The sequence below is a fragment of the Rhipicephalus sanguineus genome, chromosome 5 (assembly GCF_013339695.2).
Source record: "Rhipicephalus sanguineus isolate Rsan-2018 chromosome 5, BIME_Rsan_1.4, whole genome shotgun sequence".
In the NCBI taxonomy this organism is placed as follows: domain Eukaryota; kingdom Metazoa; phylum Arthropoda; class Arachnida; order Ixodida; family Ixodidae; genus Rhipicephalus; species Rhipicephalus sanguineus.
The window spans coordinates 107,093,598-107,114,465 of record NC_051180.1 but is presented as its reverse complement, the minus strand read 5'-3'; the positions used below and the strand labels follow the sequence as shown (position 1 = coordinate 107,114,465).

The window sequence follows — 20,868 nt, the reverse complement described above, 5'->3', positions numbered from 1 at the left end:
AGGATGTATTATTGCATAGCCTTTACGCCTCACGTAAGTTTAGGAAATATAAATTCATCGGGCCAGAGTCTCATGACCATAGCAAATATGGCGATGTGCTACCGAGGTCGAGATGCGTATTCGCAAACTAAACCGCACTTCTCGCTTAGCTGCAATTCACGTCATCAGAACTTTGGTACTGCTTCATTAACTTCAACTCTTTTTGCATATGGTCGACACAGTTTCATTTATACCGCTTTCTGCTTAAAGGGACACTAAAGGCAAATATTAAGTCGACGTTGATTGTTGAAATGGCGTTCCGGAAACTTCATAGCGCTTGTTTCGTGCCAAGGAAATGCGTATTTTAAAAGGAAATCGCGTTTTAGTAGTCCACACGGCGTTAGCGCACTTCAAATCACCCGCCTGAACGTAGTAGTTGCCGTGCCCAACGTTGCCCGCCTTTACTGCCCGGCCGCCGACGCTACGGTTTCTTGCGCAACAGAGGCCATCAACCTTGCCAAGACGCAGCCACGGGTCACTCCGAAACTGTTTGCCAGCAGCAGCAGTAGAGTATTAACAGTGCGAAAATAGTGAGAGCCAAGCACACTCAGCAGTACGAGATACCGAAACTACCACTGATACGCGCAGCTCGGCGAAAACGGAACTTCTGAACCACAGCTTGTTTTTCCCATGAATAAAATAGAAACGAACAAGCAGCGCATTACGTCTTATGATGCACGGCAGGTTCTTTTTTTATCGCAAGTAGTTTGATGACTAGTGCTTAAATGTACTGGGGACTCCTGACGTCATCGGGATCATTTCGAAAATGTCCCACTCGTGGCGCACATCGTGTTCTACATTTACCTTAATTTCTCGATTACTAGAGCACTGCTGTTGATACTATTGACGTTTTAAGGGGTATTCAGACGGGGGAGAAATGCTCGGGGGAGACGGGGGGGATTGCGGATCACGTGACCGCGACGTCACGGATTAGCGAGTGGGCGTGACCCGCCCGCGCCTCCTCGGAGGAGACGGGGACCTTTTCCCCGAAAGGACAAACAGTCCCCCGGCGGTGGGGGATATAGCGAAATTTCGGGCTCTTGTTTGGCCGCATTGTTGCACCTGCTCCTGCAGAGAGCGGCAGTGAGTGTCCAGTTCAAGGGACCATAGTCCAGTCTGCAGCTGCATGGTTGTCTGCAGCTCGTCAAACGGGTGGTGCAAGCCACCAGAGTAGTCTAGTAACACTGGTCTCCCCCTCCGTTCGCCTCGTTAGCCTCGTCCGTGTGAGTGGGGGGCACTTGTGGAGACTTCTCCTCGCGAGCTGACGTCACTAGGCTCCGCCTTCATCCCCCGAGCATTTCTCCCCCGTCTGAATACCCCTTTAGACGTTCTCACACATGACCTTCCGCTCTGACATAAATTATTTGCCCTTTTAATAACTTGTTAGCACTCTGCGACGACACCCGCTGGAGTCATCAGTATTGCCCGGTAAATAAATAAATCAATCAATAAATAAATTCAAAAGTGAGTACAAGTGAGAGGTCAGACTACGGAACACTACACACAGCACAGTTTCAGGCGTGGCACTTCACGAAGTGAAATTAGTCATGGCAGGTAGGCATTTGCGACAGAGTTTTTCACTATCGAAACGCGCTACCCCTGCACCCAAAAGTTCGCGGAACGCGAAATTTCCGAAAAAGCTATATTCCCGCGTTACCTGAGAACATAGCCTCCAAATAGATGTTGCAGCCTGTCGTTGCGAACTACGCAGCTACCTGCTAGGTTAGAAGCGCCGTGCACTAACAGAGCGGAAATTCGCATTTGCAGTGGAGCACACGCTCCGTAAAGTTTTGTGGGCGGGTGTACATTGAGCCAGGAGGCGCCGATTGAGCAAACATAGTCAGCACAACGCTTCCCTCCCCCCTCTACGGAACTCACTTGTAGGTACCCCCTTCCCAGTTAAAAAAAAAAAAAAAAAAACCTGGCGCCGCCTTTGTCTCAAAACCGTGCTTTTCGGCGTCCGTCTCCAAAGAGAAGGTGAATCGAACGTGATATCGTTTTATCGTGCTCAGGGGCGTAGCCAGTAAGGGGGGGGGGGTGTTCAACCCCCCCCCCCCCCCGAAATGTTTCAGTTTTGCTTGCGTATATATATACGCGCACATACCAACGCACGCAGGAACATACATAAAGTTTGGTAGAATCCCCCCCCCCTCCCCCCCTCCGAAAAAAATTTCTGGCTACGCCCCTGATCGCGCTGATGCGCGCCGTACGTGCCGTCGACCGGTTCGTTTGCAGAAATGCGCGTGATATCCTTATCAGCATTTCCTTATCCCGAGAATAGCATCGCACGCAGCGACCTTGCTCTGCACTCTCGACAAATATAGCTGCAATATATATGCACAATCCCATGCTAGGTGCGTACGCGATACGATCAGAGCGTCTGCATTCATCGAAAGGGAATCAACCGAAAACGTTCACATTGAGCCATGCTTGCCACCCCCAGGAGCCGCTTAGGAGGTACGCTGGTAATAATTAGAACTGTTTTAGTTTTTCGTCTCAAAACCACGATATGATTACGAGATACGCCGTGGTGGAGGGCTCCGGAAATTTCGAGCAACTGGGCTTCCTTTAACGTGCACCTAAATCGAAGCACACGGGCCTCTAGCATTTTGCCTCCATCGAAGTGCGGCCGCCGCGGCCTGGATTCGATCCCGTGACCTTCGGGTCAGCAGTCCAGCACCTTAACCCCGAGGCCACCGCGGCGGGTGGTATGCCGGTCATGTTCGTGCGTCACCAGTCGCAGTGTTGTTACGTGGGGCGTCGGCAGTTGCTTCACTTACGAATCGGTTGCGCAAATGTGAAACGGAGGAACTGTCATTGTTATACTATGTATACGTTAGAAAAATGTTACAAGCTTGACGTCAAAAGTGGCCAAACTACTGTGCCCTTCCGAAGACACGTTTAGCAGTCGTCCTCGAGTTTTTGCATATAGACTTCTCTGTTTGCGCGCGCCTGCTGTGAAGTGTCAAGCGTTGCAGCCTTTTTTTGAGGGGGGGGGGCGTCGTCAATATATTTCATGCCGTTGCACGCGTAGGCACCGATAGAAATGTAGTGAAAGCTTGCTTATTTTACGAAATCGCGTGCGTGGTCATCTGCAGGCTTTCGCGACTTCGCGCACGCTTTAGTGTGCTGGTGAGCAAAACGCATAGATATTCCGTGGCGACGTCATTGCGGCTACTACACTGTCAGTGCTTTAAAACGCTCTACATCCTTAAATAGGCGTTAACGCGCACTTCGTGCAGCCACGGCCGCTGGATGGAAAAGCGGTTGTGGTACAGCGCTGAATGGTTTGAAGGGTGCACTGGAGGTGTTTTCGTCTGAGTTACACCCTATCAAAAACGAGGGACTCTCGAGAGCATGTAGTACGCCGTGAATTATGCCGTTACAAGAGTTCACCCACCGCGGCAGAGAAGCTGATGTCGCGGGTTCAATGGCAGCCACATTTTGATGGGGACGAAAGGAAAAAAAAAAAAAAAAACGCTCGTGTTCATATATTGGTACATTCCCAAGTGGTCTAGATATGGTGTGCTTCATCGTGTTTTCGGCTCGGGGAAACTCCGTAATGTAATTATATTCTCTGTGCGCGCGGTAATTCTTCTGCGGCGCAATGTACACATAAAAATTGGCACCGCTCCATAAGAATTTACCTCATAAGGGCGCCCTCGAACGCTATATATATACTGCCCGTGTTGCCTTGCGCGTTGTTTGCGCAGTCGTTCTCGATCACGTGCGGTACTGGTATATATCGATCGACCGGGGCCCGCACACCGCAAAATATGCGGTAAAAATACGAAAATGTGAGCGAAAAGGAAGAGCTTCCGCTGTAATTGAGTTGCGGAGCCTATCAGTCCACGCAAGCAACGTATTCGGTCGTGCACGCCGGGCCTGAAAGTTTTCGGATCGGTTAGCACAGAGCAGCAGGGCGCATCTTCTGATGCGCCGCCACTGCATGCTCTCTTCGTGTTTTGGCTCTATCGACACGTGAAGATGTGCGCTTTGAGCGCGGAAGGCAACCGTTGCGGTTCAGCGTCTGTTCGAACCACTGGTTCGTTACGTTCGGTCGTTTTGCACCATATGAACAGAGCTACATTAACAACACGTTCGAACGGCGTGATCTGATGTCACCACTTGCGACAACAAGCCTCGAATAAGCGTGACTGTCCCGCAGTATTTTCGATGGAGGCGCAAATGTTTGAGGCCCGTGTACTTGATTTAGGTGCACGTTAAAGAACCCCAGGTGGTCGAAATTTCCGGAGCCCTCCACTACGGCGTCTCTCATAATCATGTCGTGGTTTTGGGACGTTAAACCCCAGATATTATTATTACTATCCTGCAGTACGTACCAGGGCCATTTGCTGAACTTTTCGAAGTTGTCCGCTATCCGCCGGACTCGTGCAGTTGGCTGCGTTTGAGTAAAATGAATACGCGCTTTATCTTAGGCACCTTTTTTTAATGCATATATGTTCAATTGGGAACGTAATGAAGCGTGGTTAACTTTTCTTTAGTTATTGTCTTCTGGATGTAGCTGTCACGTAACATGCTCAGTGCTTTCGCACGCAAGTACGAAGGGGTATTTGTTTCGAAGGGGTCGTTTATTTGTTAGACACATGAACCCAACACACAAATAGGCCAGAGAAAGCATAGGGGACGTTAATTGTTGTGTTTAACTGTAATGTAGTAATTGTGCCGTAAATTGAAATGAACTAAAGCGGACGAAAAATTACCGTTCCCCCAGTGGGATCCGAACCCACAACTTCCGAGTTCTGGGTTCGGATCCCACCGACGGAAAGGGGTGATTTTACATCCACTTCAATTAATTTCATTTACACTACAAATAGACTATGGTACACAATACAGGTACAACAATTGACGTCCCCTATGCTTTCCCTGGCCTATTTGTCCGTTCAATTAATTTGATTAGCTCAAGAATATAATGCGACCACTCGTCATCTCTTTCGATTACATCTGGGAAAACTTTAGCGGTCATGCGCGCACCGCCAGCGCTTATAATAATTTCTCTGCATCGTATTTTAAGCTGCTCATCTCGCCGGCATTGCTGTTTTGCCATACTATGGCTCGTCCGCATTTCACGCGACCTCCGCGCGCTGCTGGGCATTCGAGTATTGGATTACCCTAGTTGCGATGACGTCGATTGTTGCCCGGCAAGTTTGACGCGCGCTTTGCAACTTTGTCACCGGCCACTCGCGGAGCTTCTTCTTTTCTTTTGAACGCGTCACGCGCATTCCAGGCAGTGCGAGACCAGCACGCGCCCATCACGCGCTCGGCGTGCTCTGCCCCCGAGCTAGCCCCGCGACCCATTCAGTTCGAAGCTGTCCGTCGAGCAGCACAGTCGCATACGTCGTCGCCTCTTATCTCTGGCATCCGGTGCAACTCGGGGCGTGGGCCTTTCTCTATCGATAGCCCTCGCCTATCGCAACGGTTTTGGCCCGCTCTCGCCTCGGGCCAAGGCCGGTATCGCCATCATTAGCTCTTGAAGCGTCGATCGTCGCTGTTCCATTTCGGGCTCGCGCTCCCGTGAGTACACCCGAGATTTTATCGGGTTGCTTGCTGTTCGGCGATTTTGCGCGTCTGTTCTTTCGCGATAGCTCGTCCCCTGGTTTGTGTCGATCCCAAATCCCCGACTTTTCGCCCACCCCTGCCTTATTTTTTTCTTGCAGATCGAGTGAAAGAACCGACCATGGCGGAAGTAGCCGAAGCACCGAGGCCGCAGGCCATGTATGCCGTGCACGCCAACACGCTGCTTGAGCACCTCAGCTCTCTGGACATCAACCAGCCGACGGCGTTTGTCAGGCTTACTGGAATCATCTGCACCATCGGTGAGCTCGCCCATTTGCTTTTCTGTCGGCCTTCGTTCCGAACCGATGTTCGGCCACGCCCGTGTGGCCATAGCGAGGCAGCCCGATGTGAGTGCGAGCCCGACACGACTGCTGGGATTGGAGTTTTGGGGGGTTCTTTAATCACCGATTCGAACGCTAGCGCGCAGGCCCGTCTCAGCGGCGCCGGCACCCGCCTCGTGCAAGAGCGAGCATCTCAGTAGTTTTCGATGCGACGGCGATGCTGCTGCCGCTACAGGTTGAGCCATCTTCGATTTGAGGCCGCGTTTAACGGCGTAGATTTGAATTGTTAGTTACGGTCGGTATTAGCTGCTCGACGTCTGCTAACGCTGCACTCATCGCGGGTCGCAGTCTCGAGCACTTGGGCATTTGTTTCTGCAAACGTCGCTCCACCTTCCAGCATTCCTGTGATGCGGAAAAGGTCGCAGCTAGGAGCATAGGCGTGCGCTCCCCCTTGTTGGTTGAGTCCTTAAAGCAAAGAAGCTTTGCAATGGATGCAAAGATCAAAATTAAGCGGTGACGTGCTTCTCATAACGGCCTGCCTGTGGTCCCTGGCTTTCCAGGCGTACAGGTGGGAAGTCAACTGGACTGGAACATCGGGGGTCCTCGGTCGCCATTATCGCGATAAACCAGCGTGGCCATAACCTGGCCTGCAGCATAGGTCGGTAAAAAATGTGGACCTCAGACTCGCTCATGAAATACCCTTAAAACTCACTCGGACTCAAATCGCACAAAATTTTTTCTCAACTGGACTCACTCGGACTCTTAGACTCACTGAAGTTTTGCTCAGCCAGACTCGCTCCGACTCGCCAAAACATTACTCGCTCAGACTCGGACTCACGGCTTCCCGAGTCTGAGTGAGTCGATTCACGAGTCCGTTAGTGTATAATTGGCTTTTTGACCATGGTGTCAATGCTCTTTAACCCCCATATCTCGTATATTTGGTTCTCTGCTTGGCGTCTTTTCATCTCGAACCTTCAAATATGAGGTATCAGTGGTTGCAATCCAGTAAGGACACTTTTATTGAAAGTGGTGACTCACATGAGATTTTTATCAGGAACTTTGTGTGAAAGTTTGTGGGAGGGGGGTCAAGCTGCCCCCCCCCCCTCCTTCTACGTAACTGATATAATTAATATTGAGCAGGCGTATGAATGCTAATGCTTTGAAGTATGTGAGAGTCGGCAGGAGTAACGTGAGCCTACATAAGGCTGATAATAATGCTGAAGTTGCGTAGATAGTACCATTGGTCGGCAAATAAGCGTGGCGCTCACTCTCTCTCAAGAAATATATCTTGCGCTTAGGGCTCACTCGGACTCGAACTCGCCAAAAATTCCCTCTACCGGACTCACTCGGACTCGCTAAGATTTCTTAACAGAGACTCGAGCTCGCCAAATATTACTCACCCGTACTCAGACTCGTGGCTCGATCTGAATCTGAGTGAGTCGACTCGCGAGCGAGTTCGCCGACCTATGCCCTGCAGTTAAATGTTGAACAGTATTGCGACATGTCTGACTTAATAAAGGCATGCTCCCCCCTTGGGCTCGCATATGGCAAGGATAGTGACCAGACATCCCGATTTAGGTGGGACATGCCCCGGTTTTGCGGCTGGGGTGCCGCCAGCCTGCTTGAGCAACGGCCAAAAGGTGGCTCGCAGTTGTAGTCGGCTAGCTCGGCCACCACACCCTTTGCTATACTATACTTTCAGTGTCTTTTTTTCTTTCATTCTTTCTATCTTTCTTTCTCTCCATCTTTTTTCTCGTTCTCTTGCCCATAGCCACACAATCAAATAGTTCCCATAAATGCTTGTTCAACTACTGTGTCTGGATAGCGGAGTGGTTACAACGCTTGCCTTTGAACCGTTTGCACCCGGGTTCGAATCCCGCCTCGAAATAGTGTTGCGTTTTATTTAATTCTTCTCCTCCGCTTCTCCACTTCCGATCTACTTTCCTCCTCTCAACTTTGCCAAGCAGAGTTTTCACTTCCTCCTCCGTGAGTCTTTGCCTCGGCACTCCTCGTTTTGCTAGGCTTTACTCTCTCCCACTCAAGGCTCCAACCTCCATCCCCACAGCTCTCCATCCCTCATCTTCGCTCTGCTCTCTCCCTCCAATGTCTTTGCTTTCCCTCGCACCTGCTGTACTCGGTAGTGGGGCTTGCCCAATTCCTTGGGCGCATAATGCCAGAGTTTTTGTGTACACTACGCGGACTTACTCCAAGCCTAGACAGTTCTTGTTTGAACTATATGTTTAGACAACTCCTGTTGAACTATTTTCTGTTTGAACTATGACATGTTGTTCCTTCTGTCATTCTGCAAACACCCCCTCCCCATCCTGCTTTGTAGTCTATGTGAAATATGTTCACTTGAGGCAAGGCACAAAGTAGGGTTTCCAGTAGAAGCATGTGTGCACATGCAGTGTGGTGTGGGTAAGCCAAGCTGCTTAGTGGGAGCACATTTTAGGACAGGTGCTCTCGGCCGTTGCTTACAGATCCATTCTTGTCAGTTACTGCTCCGACGTCGACGCCAAGCGTTCTTAAAAAACAAAGCGCAAAATTTTCAGGCATTATATTCACCATATATTCATTTTCACCACATTTATTGCTTCTTTATAATTGTGAATGTTTGAAGCTACAGAACCGATGAGCAATTTTCCATTCAGCAAATTTTGTTACTGTTCATGGAATGATGACACTTTAGGAGCAATCTCTGTGGGAACATGTTATATCGGGACACGAGTTATTTGATGTCTAACATCCTTGAAGAGTATTGAGCCATGTGTGAGAAAAAAAATGCTTAATGCAGAACATCGTCAGAAACGTAGAAATGAAGCCGCTAAAACATAAGAGCGACGCCTGCCTTCCCAACTAAGTTTACTAAAAACACTTTTACTTTTATCATAAGTAAAATGTTTTGGTAAAGTTAGTTGAAAAGGTGAGTGTTTGCTCTTGGCATCATGTTGTAGCAGGTTCACTTTCTCAGTCTTTCAATGTTCTGCATCAAGCACAGATTTTTACCCCATCTTCAGTCGGAAGTTATAGTGCTTTTAATTTAAAGGGGCCCTGCAGCTCTTTTTCAGCATGGTCAGAAAATGCTGCAGATTGGTAGTTGAGGCTCCGGAGAAAACAAAAGCCAAACATTATAGCGCAGCATGCCGCCCGAATTTGCTACCAATTAACAGTCGGCTATAAATTGTTCTCTTCTCTCGACAAATGCTGTCGTGCAGTCAACAGCCATTGGCTGATTTGAGCATCATGAGCTGCATAGTAAGTGCGGCCGCCACGGGATGCCGCCACATGCCCACTCGCGCACTCGCAATCACGCTGAAAGTAAGGCCCATGTTAGAAGAAAATATGGTGCTTGAGCTCATGATGTGCGCTGATCAACGGAGACATCCTTTTGCCCCCTGGTCAACCCCCCCCCCCCCCCTGCGTTAACGAAAGGAGAGATAAAGCACTTAGCGTGTGCGACAAATCCCTTTAACTTCGCTCATACTTTACGGATTCTAAAAATTTTTGCAATAAGCTCTTTTATTGAAGCCACTCTATAATTGGAAATGTGTTGCAGGGCCTTTTTTATCATTTCACGAAGCCATTGTGGTGTGAATAAAATGCATAGATATCGCAGTACTGTTTGGTCCTGTGTTGCTTGGGTTCATCTTATTTGTACTACAACCGCTTCAATTGTTTCTGGATGTATATGAAACATAACTATGGCTGGAAAAAGTGTTTTTCTTATGGCACTGGCTAGGCATCAAGTGCCGAAATTGTTTAAATGCACAAAAACTGATTGGATCTCTGGGTGCACTGTGGCATTCGCAACGGATCATTTTTGTGGTGCTCCAACATCGGGAATTTTGTGCAGGTCCTGCATGCCAAAGTGTGAAGATGCTGGTGAACATGATGAAGGCTGGCATGAACATTGCCAGGTGCAACTTCTCGCACGGTACTCATGAGGTACGAATGCATTTTTTTGCATAGAATAGCTGCCACGCCACATGTCATGTCCTTTATGTTCATCATTGGTATCTTGCACATACCGTATTTTCTCGAATATAACCTGCACAAAAAAAAAAACACCATCTCTCACTAAAGGGAACCATGTGGGGATGCGAAGCAGCACATAGGTCGACTTAATGTTCCGTGATTGCTGAGAGTGTGTAAGGGAGAGAGGCCACAGTGTCTTACCCAGCCCCTCGCACAGGCCCGAACGCGCTAGCGCGTGCCAGCGCGCTCCGACTATAGTAGTACCCCCTTAATCTAAGACTATAGTAGTCGGATACAACTTTCGAAGGCAGCGGCATTTCCTCCTCAAAGGCGGATGAACACAAGCCTGCACCAATGGGCGTGCACTCAAGACTGACGTCGTGAGTGGGACGGCCGGTGGCTCCGCCTTCGGAGAACATCAGCGCGTGCATGAGCGGGACTATTTCTTTAGTCGCGGAGACGATCGGTTGCCAGTGCTTCATTCATCTGGGCGGGGCCTCTCCTGCCTTCTAAAGCTGTATCCGACTGTAGGATACAACGCCTTGGTTCATCGAGAGTCTGCAGAATCTCTTCCCCGACGCCATCACATGATTGCCGAGTGTAAGGGGGAGAGGACGCAGTGTTACCAAGCCCCTTACACAGGCCTGAACGTGCTAGTGTGCCAGCACACGTGGTTCCAGACCAGACGGTTGCCAATGGAAGGATGGACACAGCCCCGAGCAAAAGCTGCTTCGCATCTAAAATTATCAGCATTCACAGCTATAGTCTTCATTAGTGCAGGTTACATGTGAATTTCGATGTGCAAGATAGCTTTGTGGCAATGACAGTGCAGTGCCTGCTGAAGCCGACAGTAGGCAAGGGTGTGGGAAGCGAAGCGGTAGCTGAAACCAGTCCTTCAATACCTTTTATTGAAGGACTCTGCTGTAACAAGGTGAAAAGGTCTTGCAATCTTAAAGCATAGTTGGTGGTGTCATTTCTATCGGTGTAAAGTTAACATGCGTGGCCGAAATAAGTATTGCACAAGGACCTTAAAAGACCAATCCAGAGATAATGATGCAATTCCCACCGTAGCCTTTTCTTCACAGTAGACGACAGCTTGTCGTCCACTGTCGTGTTGCATAGTCATGCAGCGGTCAATACAGGCCTGAAGCAAGGCTAACAATGATCAAAACCAGTGCAAAATTAACTAAAAAATTGTAAAATAATATAAACTGCAGAAATTAATTGCAGTGATTTACCTAAAGTCGAAAAACTCTAGCTGAAGCATCCAGCTGATACCCATGCACGCAAGAGAGGGCGCCACTGCTCCGGCAAGTGCGTGATTGCCAAGGGAATGCAGAGTTGCCTGTACTATGCACTTCCTTAGGTGTCACGTGCGTGGAGCTGCATTAAGTGCAGGATTTAGAACTACACCAAGACCTACACAAGAATTTACCTAGACTACAGCATCTGTGCAGGGCGGGCTTATACACGAGGAAATGTGGTACCCTATTTGTGATCAGCGCATACAGCTTCAGATTTAAAACAAAAGTTGATTTTAATGGTCACTGCAGATTGAGTACAGGCTATTTCATTACTCATAATTTGAAAGAACCAGCTTCTTATTTATCGGAGCTATTCACAAAAGCACCATTCTGGGGAATAAATGCCTTTTTGTTAGTCACTCTTCCACTGAATTAACACTAATGTGAACTTGTTGAACGCGTGCAAGCAGAGGCAATCTGGAGGCTCGCAAAATGGCAAACGTCCATGATCCAGGTGTTAGATTTCAATGACCGATGGCTGTTTGGTGCTTTGTCAATTGAGTGTTCTTTCCTCTCTGGGTACAAGCTCGCTTGATAGTGCTTGCTTTAGTGCTCAATGCTACATCAACACACAATTTTAGTTTATTAACAGTACTTTTGCATTGGCCTAGCGTTTGTTTCCTGCAATGTGTGGTTTCTTAGTCATAACACAGCACAACGTTGCTGCAGCGCGTGTCTTGATTCGGCTTGAGCTCCAAAAACAAGCCGCCGGGTGCAACTATCGCCACCTAGCGTGTGCAATACTCGACCACGTTGGCACACAGAACTGACTCACTTCCGCATGGTACGCATCAAGAAGTTCGTTCGAACAGGAAACGGGACAGCAGTGTCGTCAAATGCAGAACTTTCAGCGCGTGTGCCGCGGCCACGAATTCGCGAGCAGCCACCTCGTAGTAGTCCGCTGAAGCAAACGTGGCAAAACGATGTCATCATAACTTGTTGTATTGACTGCAGCGTGGTGACGTGAGGGAAGTAGGGGGGTCACCGTGGGTCACTTTTGAGGGGTGGTGCTTGATCACGCACGTAACTTCAATATTCATGTAAAATACTTCCAAGCTATGTTTGCTGTTGATATATTGCAGATGATATGCGCATGTTCACGGGAATAGATTCCGCAGGCTATCTCGACTGTGATATTTTGTCAGTAATTAAAATACATTTGGTGGTCATGCCTTAGAAGTGTGGCCTATGTGCTTCTGTTGCAATGAGTTTTCCGTAAATCATATTGAATGTGCACAAAGAGTAACAATTTTCTTTCCTTCACCAGTACCATGCACAAACCATGAAGAATATCCGAGAAGCAGAGCGCTTGCTGAACGAAGAAATCAAGCCCGATTCTCGTCGCATTGCCATCGCATTGGACACCAAGGGCCCCGAGATTCGCACAGGCATTCTAACCGGGGTAAGCCTCCTTTCCTAGTCTCTCTCGTCACGACCCCATGCTGCGGTTCACTTCAATAAACGTCCTAAGGCTGTACAGTAGACTCTCAGTAAATGGAAATATCTTAAACTGAACTGCTGCTTAAATGGAACTAGTGCCTGCGATGATTGGTTTCGTACTCTGATTCTGCATGCCTGTTCATCTCCTGTTAAACGAAACAATTTCCTGGTCCCTTCAGGTTCCATTTAATGAGTCTACTGCATTTCCCAAATATATTTGAACACTCATTCCTAGGACCTGCATTGTACATCGGTTCACTTTCATACCTTTCACTGACCCGCTGTGATAACCCAATGGCTTTGGCTACGCTTCGTATTTAGATTTATGTGCACGTTGAAGAATCTCAGCTGGCTGAAATTCACATCCTCATGACTGCACTGTGCAAACATTGTTGTTCGTGGAATTAATGGGACACTAAAGAGAAAACGTATTCGTAAATTACGATTTCACAGTACTGAAACGCCACTCTTCCCATGAGAAGACATTTGGTAAGCAAGAAAATGCACGAAAAGGAAATGCGGGTAGCGATGCCACCTTCAAATTCCCGCACCAAATTCCGTGGCGTCGTAGATTTTGATGGCGTCTACTTGGTCACACGTAGTTGTAAAAAGTAAAGTACAGTCCATTCTTAGAGGGAACACATAAACGCATGGCCGGCGGCCCACTTGGTGCAAACTGGCGGCGAGATTTGTAGATGGTTGCGTAAAGGGCGGCGCTTGCCGCTGTTCGTCTGCTACTTTCCGGCCCTGCACTTAGCGAACGCTGTATAGCGCTTCAGTTTTTCCAGGGTTGGTTTCGTGCAGCCACTACTCTGCCTTCGCTTTATCTGGTAATAAGCAGGCAGTGCAGTTTATTTGTTGCTGTGGTCTCCTGCCAGTTTTGATGCAATGCGATTCAGTGCCACAGTGGCTGAATTTCGACTGGGGGGGAGAAAGAAAAGCTGTGTGCTTATATATATAAGTATATTTAGGTGCACATAAGGAAGGTGATAAGAAGCCAGTCACTTGCGTAACATAGCGTCGGTGCTCGTCGACATATTAGTCGTAAGCTTTCCACATACTGCTTGCACCAGCCGCCCGCTTTTGGTAACTGACAAGAAAATTGATGCCCGATGCAACGAGTATCGCAAGCTTGTCCTACCCAACCATAGAAATATGAATGTAGCTAGCAAAAGCTCACCACTGTGGTGAAGTAGCGGACAATGCGGGGCACGAACCGCCCTTGTGATTTTTATGCGCATGCTCCGCGTTTCCAAGTCTCGCCAGCATTTAGCACTCTGCGGACAGCTGGCCGCAAACTCGCGTGTTCCCTTACAAGTGGACCGTACTGTACATAGCCCTCTGAGGGGTCCATAAACATAACCAAGTTTCAGGAAATTTCATTGAGCCAATGTCTCAATACACTTTGAAATCTGTCTCATCATTGCAGAGATTTAGGTGCGAAATTTAAAAATCTTTGACCTTAATTTTTCTCTATTAATAAACACATGATGGCTAATAGCAGTTCTCCGAGTACAATTTGTCAAAGTTCATTCATTCAGTGTTTCACTTTCCCTTTAAGGACCAGAGGGCTATTTTCCGTATCGGTTTCGTAGGTACATGTGATAACTGAATGCCAATTGCTTGGCCAGCAGTCAAAATGCGTCTTTTTATTGAGGCATTGCACAGCATTAAGTGTCCCTTCAGGGGAGGATCCTTCTCTTTAATTTTTAAAAATTCTGTTTGATTTCAAACATGCAGTTACTTCATGTCCCTTTTTCGGGAAGACAATGGGACGAGATTTTTCTAAACTGAGGCTTATCACAATAATCTTGAATTAGAACTGTATGCTGCAAAACAAGAATGGATGTTCTAAACCCGTTTGAACGACAGTTATGGTGTATGCTTGACACTCGCTTGCGAATGTTCATCGTGCCATTACTTTTGAGAACACATTCTTGTTTTACAATGTACATTAGAGATTATTCTGATATGCTGATTTACTTACAACTTGCCCCAAAAAGAGACATGAAACACTTTATTTATACATTATTGTGCACCACTATTGTGCAATAACTTAACAATCAATAGATACCAACTGGCCCAAGCAAGGGGCACGAACCGCCCTTGTGATTTTTACGTGCATGCTCCGCGTTTCCATCCCTTATACGTTATTTACTAAAATGCAATTGCACATTTCAAATCGGCACACAAATATACACAATCTGCAAGTTTCATCATTTACTTTTACTTACAACTTGCCCCAAAAAGAGACGTGAACGTGAAACTAAGTTATTTACCAAACTAAAATTGCATATAAGAAAAGATTAAAGAATATTCTCTTACAAAAATAGGAGGCGATCACCTGAGGTGGCCTCCATGCAGTAAGGGTCTGCTGTTAAGTTTCGGTGGAAGGCCGAGATCCATCTTATTCTTGAAAGTATTTTGCAAAACTTTCCATTGAAACGCCAGTAAAAAAATGTTACCAGCCTTCTAAGCCTTATGTGACCACCTCTTAGGCACTCTGTACAGAGTACAGCTCATTCATTTCGAGATTCCTTAGTAGTATTAGCTACTTACCAATTTGTTCTATGCTATCAACTTCCTTCAATTTCTATAAAACTTTCTCGAATCCATCTTGTCGCGCGGCTTGACGACAGCAAACAAATGTAACAAGTAACAATGAAGCCCAAATGAAGTAGCATAAATTATCGCAGTGCCAAAAGCTTTAAAAAATGCGCAGTGTAAAATGTCACACTGGGCTCGTGTACTTCAAGAGGAAAAAGCGAAGGTGGTTACCTGGGGTGACCACCATGCCGGACAGTTTGGGACCCCTGGAAAAACAACCTGGCCCAGTCATGTCCTGTCATGTCGCAGAAATTCTCTTGCTCCACTGATAACCTCATCTGTGTACCAATTACTGATAGCAGCATGTCCTTATGTCCTTGCAGGCCAGTGGAACAGCTAAGGAAATTGAACTGAAGAAGGGTGCAAAGATCACGGTCACTACAGACAAGGCCTTCTACGACAAATGCGACGAGAACAACCTCTACATTGACTACGAAAACATGCCCAAGGTCCTCAAAGTGGGAAGCACGATCTACATCGATGATGGCCTCATGTCCCTTTCTGTGAATGAGATTGGTGAGCAGACTTTGTTCATCTCTTGTACAGTAGCCTCTCATTAAACGGAACCTGAAGGGACCAGGAAAATGTGTTCCATTTAACAGGAGTTCCGTTTACTGAGAGATGAACAGGGGTGCAAATTCATGTACGAAACCAATCATATCAGAGTCAGTTGGTCCATTTAAGCAGCAGTTCCGTTTAACAGATTTCCGTTTACTGAGAGTCTACTGTAGTTGACTTAACATTGGCCATTCAGCCGCATCTGGCACAGGTGCTATTTTTTTGTACTATGCTCAATTTAGAGCTTGGTTGCGGTTGTCATGTTAAAAGCAATATTACTTCTTATTCTTATCTTATTCTTAATCTTATTCTTGTTAAATCCGAGACAGACTTGGTTTCAATTGAATATAAGTACACCTGCAGACCGATTTTTCATAATGCGAATTTTGTGAACCATCGATTATTGGAGCAGCGACGCCAATCTGTATGTCTACTCAAATGGAAGCTGTATTCACCATCGGTGAACAGTGTTTATTGTGTTAATACATAGTGTTTGCTAAAATGTCCCAGCGAGACAGTGGCAGCTAGAGATCTATACACAATTTATATGTTGTGTAATAAAAAGATTTTACTTAATCAAACTTGCACTTTAGTGCACATTCAAGTTAAAATATCTTTCATGGCAGTGCCTTGCAAGCATTCTTGTGCATCTGTGGAATCGCAAATGCGGGAGGCTAAATAGTGAAAATAGCACAAAGCCATTATCAAGCATTGCCGTCTGCTTCAGGTATGCTGTGTGCAAGCTTTCGTGGGTCGCATGTTCCAGACCATAGACTTACCGATCGGCTCATGTAAGCCGATATAAGGCTGATAGTAATGCTGAAGATAGGTAGATAGGATTATGGGTCAGCAATTAAAAGGTGGAGCTTGCTCGCTCACTATAAACAAATATATTTCGTGCTTTAGGCTCGTGTAAGCCGATTAAAGGCTGATAGTAATGCTGAAGATTAGTAGATAAAATCAAGGTCGGCAATAAAGGGCTCACTATAAACAAATATATTTTGTGCTTAGGGCTCACCGACTCGCAATATTTTCAACCGGTCTCACTCGGGCTCATGTAAGCAGATATAAGGCTGATAGTAATGCTGAAAATTGGTAGATAGTATCATAAATCAGCAATAAAAGGTGGAGCTTACTCGCTCACTATAAACAAATATAGTTCGCGCTTCATGCTGATGTAAGCAGATGTAAGGCTGATAGTAATGCTGAAGATTAGTAGATAGGATCATGGGTCGGCAATAAAAGGTGGAGCTTACTCAAACTCGCTCAACAATTATATTTTGTGCTTAGGGCTCACCGATATATTCAACTGGTCTCACTCGGGCTCATGTAAGCCGATATAAGGCTGATAGTAATGCTGCAGATTGGTAGATAGTAGGCTTGTGCGAATAGTAAATTTTAGGTCCGAAGCGAATTCGAAGCGAATAGTGATTTAGTCGAAGCGAATGTTGAAGCGAATTCGAATAGTTTATATTACATATAATAAAGAAAAATGAGCATATCTGTCAGGACTCAACTACCTAACCAGCGCAATATTTTTAAAGTTGAAAGAAGGCATAGGCATATGTCATTCTTATTGGTTCAAAGAGAAGTGGAAGCAACTTTGAGTAGTAGCAGGATTTGGCCTTCGGTAGAATGCAAGTGATAGCATGTAAAATATGTTGAGTTTTAAAATTTACTATACTCGGAGCATATAAGCCAGTATAACAAGCTTTTAAACTTAAAGAATGATTAATCGATGTGAGGGTAATACAGTGAAACCTCATTAATTCGAACTCGGTTATTTCGAAATCCCGCATAATTAGAAAGATTTCTGCGGCCCCGTATATTTCAATGTAAATTTGAGTGGATAATTTGAAGCGGCGGTCAGTACCAGCCCGGTTAATCAAACTTTAGGTGCCATGTGCCAATTCCCGATCCCGATTTAGCCGCAAATCTGCAGAAACGATGGCCCTTAGAAGCCACAAGGCAATGCAATGTAGCGATACTAATGAGTGACAAGTTGAGCGCACCCGAGCCTCGCTGCTGCCAGCGCAAGAAAAAAACAAAACAAAAAGCGGTCTCGTGGTCAGCTGAAATGTGCGCCTGCGGAAAAGATCTGCTTCACTGCAACACAGCGGTGACACATGGGCAGCATGACGCCTGCTTCTCTCAACGTCAGTGCGTCATGATTTACCCATTCTTTCCGGGAAAATAGAGAAATTAAAGTGCGGTCTGACGGAATGCGCGATGTATGCGAACCTCCGATTGGCGGTTGTTCCGGCAATTTGAGCACTTGCACTGCTGGCAAAGTACTTGCCTGCAATGCCCACTTCGAAAACTCAGTTCGAAAACTTCAGTGATCTTTTCCACCTAGAACACATAGCGAATTCCGTCACACTGGTCATTATTAAATTCTTTATTTTACCAGAAAGAATGGGTGAATGGTCGCGCTGACGCGAGGAGCAGGTGACTGCCCGCGTGTCACCACTGTGTTGCAGCGAAGCACGTCTTTTCCGCAGGCACGCATTTCAGTTGACAACGAGACCGTTTTTTTCTTTCCTTTTCTTTTTTTTGCGCTGGCAGCAGCGAAGCCTGCAGTTTCCCCGGTTTAGCGGCAAAATTGGGACCAGGTATTGCTGGAAAACATAACCCTTATAGCTGCAAACTAGCAGACACAGCAAATGACCACCTCTGATTACTTCAAGTAATTCAAAGTTCCTTGCATCCCGCTTTTTGTATGTTTGGTTAATTCGAAAACCCGCCTAATTAGATTTTTCACAGTGCCAGTCACTTTGAATTAACCAGGTTTTATTGTATGTTTATTTAACCTTGAAGGGGGGCTTCGCGGCAGTGCAAATTTCTCCTGAAAAGGTGTATTCACCGTATAGCACACCTCCACTGCAGTAAAACCACCTTTACAGGGGGTTACATGCGGTTTACATATGTCTATTCGTTCATTTCGAATACTTCGAAATTTCCTGGAATTTAACTTCGTTTTGAAGCGAATTCGAATACTGTAATATTCATTCGAATATTCGAAGTGCTGAATATTCGCACAAGCCTAGTAGATAGGATCATAGGTCGGCAATAAAAAATAAAGCTTACTCACGCATTATAAACAAGTATATTTTGTGCTTAGGGATCACCGACTCGCAAGTATTTTCCTCTACTGTTCTCACGTGGGCTCATGTAAGCCGATATAAGGCTGATAATAATGCTGAAGATTGGTAGATAAGAACATAGGTCGGCAATAAAAGGTGCAGCTTACTCGCTCACTATAAACAAATATATTTTGTGCTTCAGGCTCATGTAAGCCGATATAAGGCCGATAGTAATCCTGAAGATTGGTTAACAGTAAGTTATGTTGGGCTAGTCGGTGCATTGTTACTTAAACGTGGCGCAAGGTTGCACGTCCGCCGTGCTCTCCTTTCACCAGAAACACATGTGCAAACCCTAACCGCTGACACTGGTGAGCACGTCCCCCTGTTGTGGCCCAGTTCGCTGAGGGCACAGTAACAGTAGAGGCTGGAACGCTTCCATAGTGTTTCATTTGGGCCGTAGGCCTGCTCGACACTGCTCAAAGGTCACAAGCGCGGGGGTCGTATGCTAGACAATTTTGTTGACCGATCACAGGCGTGGCCCGAAACTTTTTTTTCTGCCTCCCACCTTCCCCTATTTATTTATTTATTTATTTATTTATTTATTTATTTATTCCAATACTGCCAGTCTGATCCTCAGACCTTAGGCAGGAGCAGGTACAAGTAAATACAAAAAAATAATTACAATAAACACATAGGCATTGCGGCAATAACAACAAAACATCTGTTAGCGAATAGATAGAAGCAGCAACATATTTAAATAACTATAGTGAAAACATGGATGCATAAACATATGGAAAAGAGCATCGGGGTTCGTGTAAAACTACGTCAGAGCTACGTCTTATGGATCGAAGGGCCTGTAGACAGGATGATAGCGACGAACATTCCACCACAGTTGAGGGGAGGGAATTCCAATTGGTTGCAGTTCTCGGGGAAAAAAGAATATTGGAACATGTTGGTGCGATACTTTTTGGTATGGCGAGTCTCCAGATTTGAGTATGGCAGGTATGGGTGTATTACTGACGGTACGGAAAAAATGTTGCCTTTTCAGATGGCAACAAGCTGCACTGCACCATTGATAATGGCGGCATGCTCGGTAGCATGAAAGGCGTAAACTTGCCCGGAGCCCAGGTCGACCTGCCAGCAGTCTCTGAAAGAGACAAACAGGACCTGCTCTTTGGTGTTGAACAAGGGGTGAGGCTCTGTTTACTGTACTTTCTCGCTTATAGTCCTAGAAATACAGAAAATTCAAAGCTAAAGTCGGGTGCACGCTATTTTAGTGATAAAAAGGACGCTAAAAAGAATATTTTTTTCTTATAGTATTAATTCACGATACCAAAAATGCCACGCTTGCCACGAGAAGGCACTTGGTGACACGCCATTGAAGTTCCCACACCAGTCGCCCGCACCAGTTGCCGAGACATGAATTTTAATTGCATCTACTAAGGCTTGCATAGTTCTTAATTAATAAGATAAATTGTCTGTGGCCAAAATACAAAAAAATGCGCATGTCACTGTCTTGCGATTTCGGCGCGAGAATTAAAAGTGAAAACGTTATGGCAATGAATTATTTTTGTTTCTCTGAGGTGACTTCTTGGCAATATGCGGGGATCCATTTATTGTTTCAATTTGTGTTTGCAATTGGGGTTGCGGGTTATATGCAGGGGTGTGTTCTACACAGGATATTATGGTATGCGCTGCATGAGAAAACTGGCTCTGATTCAGGTTTCGAAGAGTCTCGAGCCACTAAAAGCAAATGTCAAATCAATACACAAATCCTCTTGATATTGAACTTGTGCAAAGAAGCGACTTAACCTCCTTTAACGGGTTGATTCACACTGCACTGCTGGAAAACCCTAGTATAGGCTTTGAAAATGTCTAGTCTGCTACATAAAAAGTACTGTAAGAAGCATGCCAAGGCACTTGTGCCTGTTCACAGCACACAGGTCGAGTACATAACCAATAACCCCTCATGCCACCATGAATCTGGCCTCTAAAGGTAATGTT

At 46.2% G+C, this 20,868-nt stretch overlaps 1 protein-coding gene across 3 annotated transcripts in view; it reads left to right on the top strand.

The window, feature by feature from the left end:
• LOC119394101 (pyruvate kinase PKM) overlaps positions 1–20,868 on the top strand; it is a 40,422-nt gene that overhangs the window by 11,340 nt on the left and 8,214 nt on the right. The window contains exons 1-6 of one of the 3 annotated variants that reach the window (XM_037661346.2): positions 2,451–2,496; positions 5,718–5,876; positions 9,751–9,842; positions 12,444–12,578; positions 15,547–15,739; positions 19,913–20,055. In XM_037661346.2, the coding sequence (XP_037517274.1) occupies positions 2,466–2,496; positions 5,718–5,876; positions 9,751–9,842; positions 12,444–12,578; positions 15,547–15,739; positions 19,913–20,055 (753 nt within the window). In that variant the 5' untranslated portion in view covers positions 2,451–2,465. Of the gene's footprint in view, positions 1–2,450; positions 2,497–5,555; positions 5,575–5,717; positions 5,877–9,750; positions 9,843–12,443; positions 12,579–15,546; positions 15,740–19,912; positions 20,056–20,868 lie in introns of those variants that run through there. The other 2 variants (XM_037661348.2, XM_037661347.2) reach the window with 2 other exon arrangements.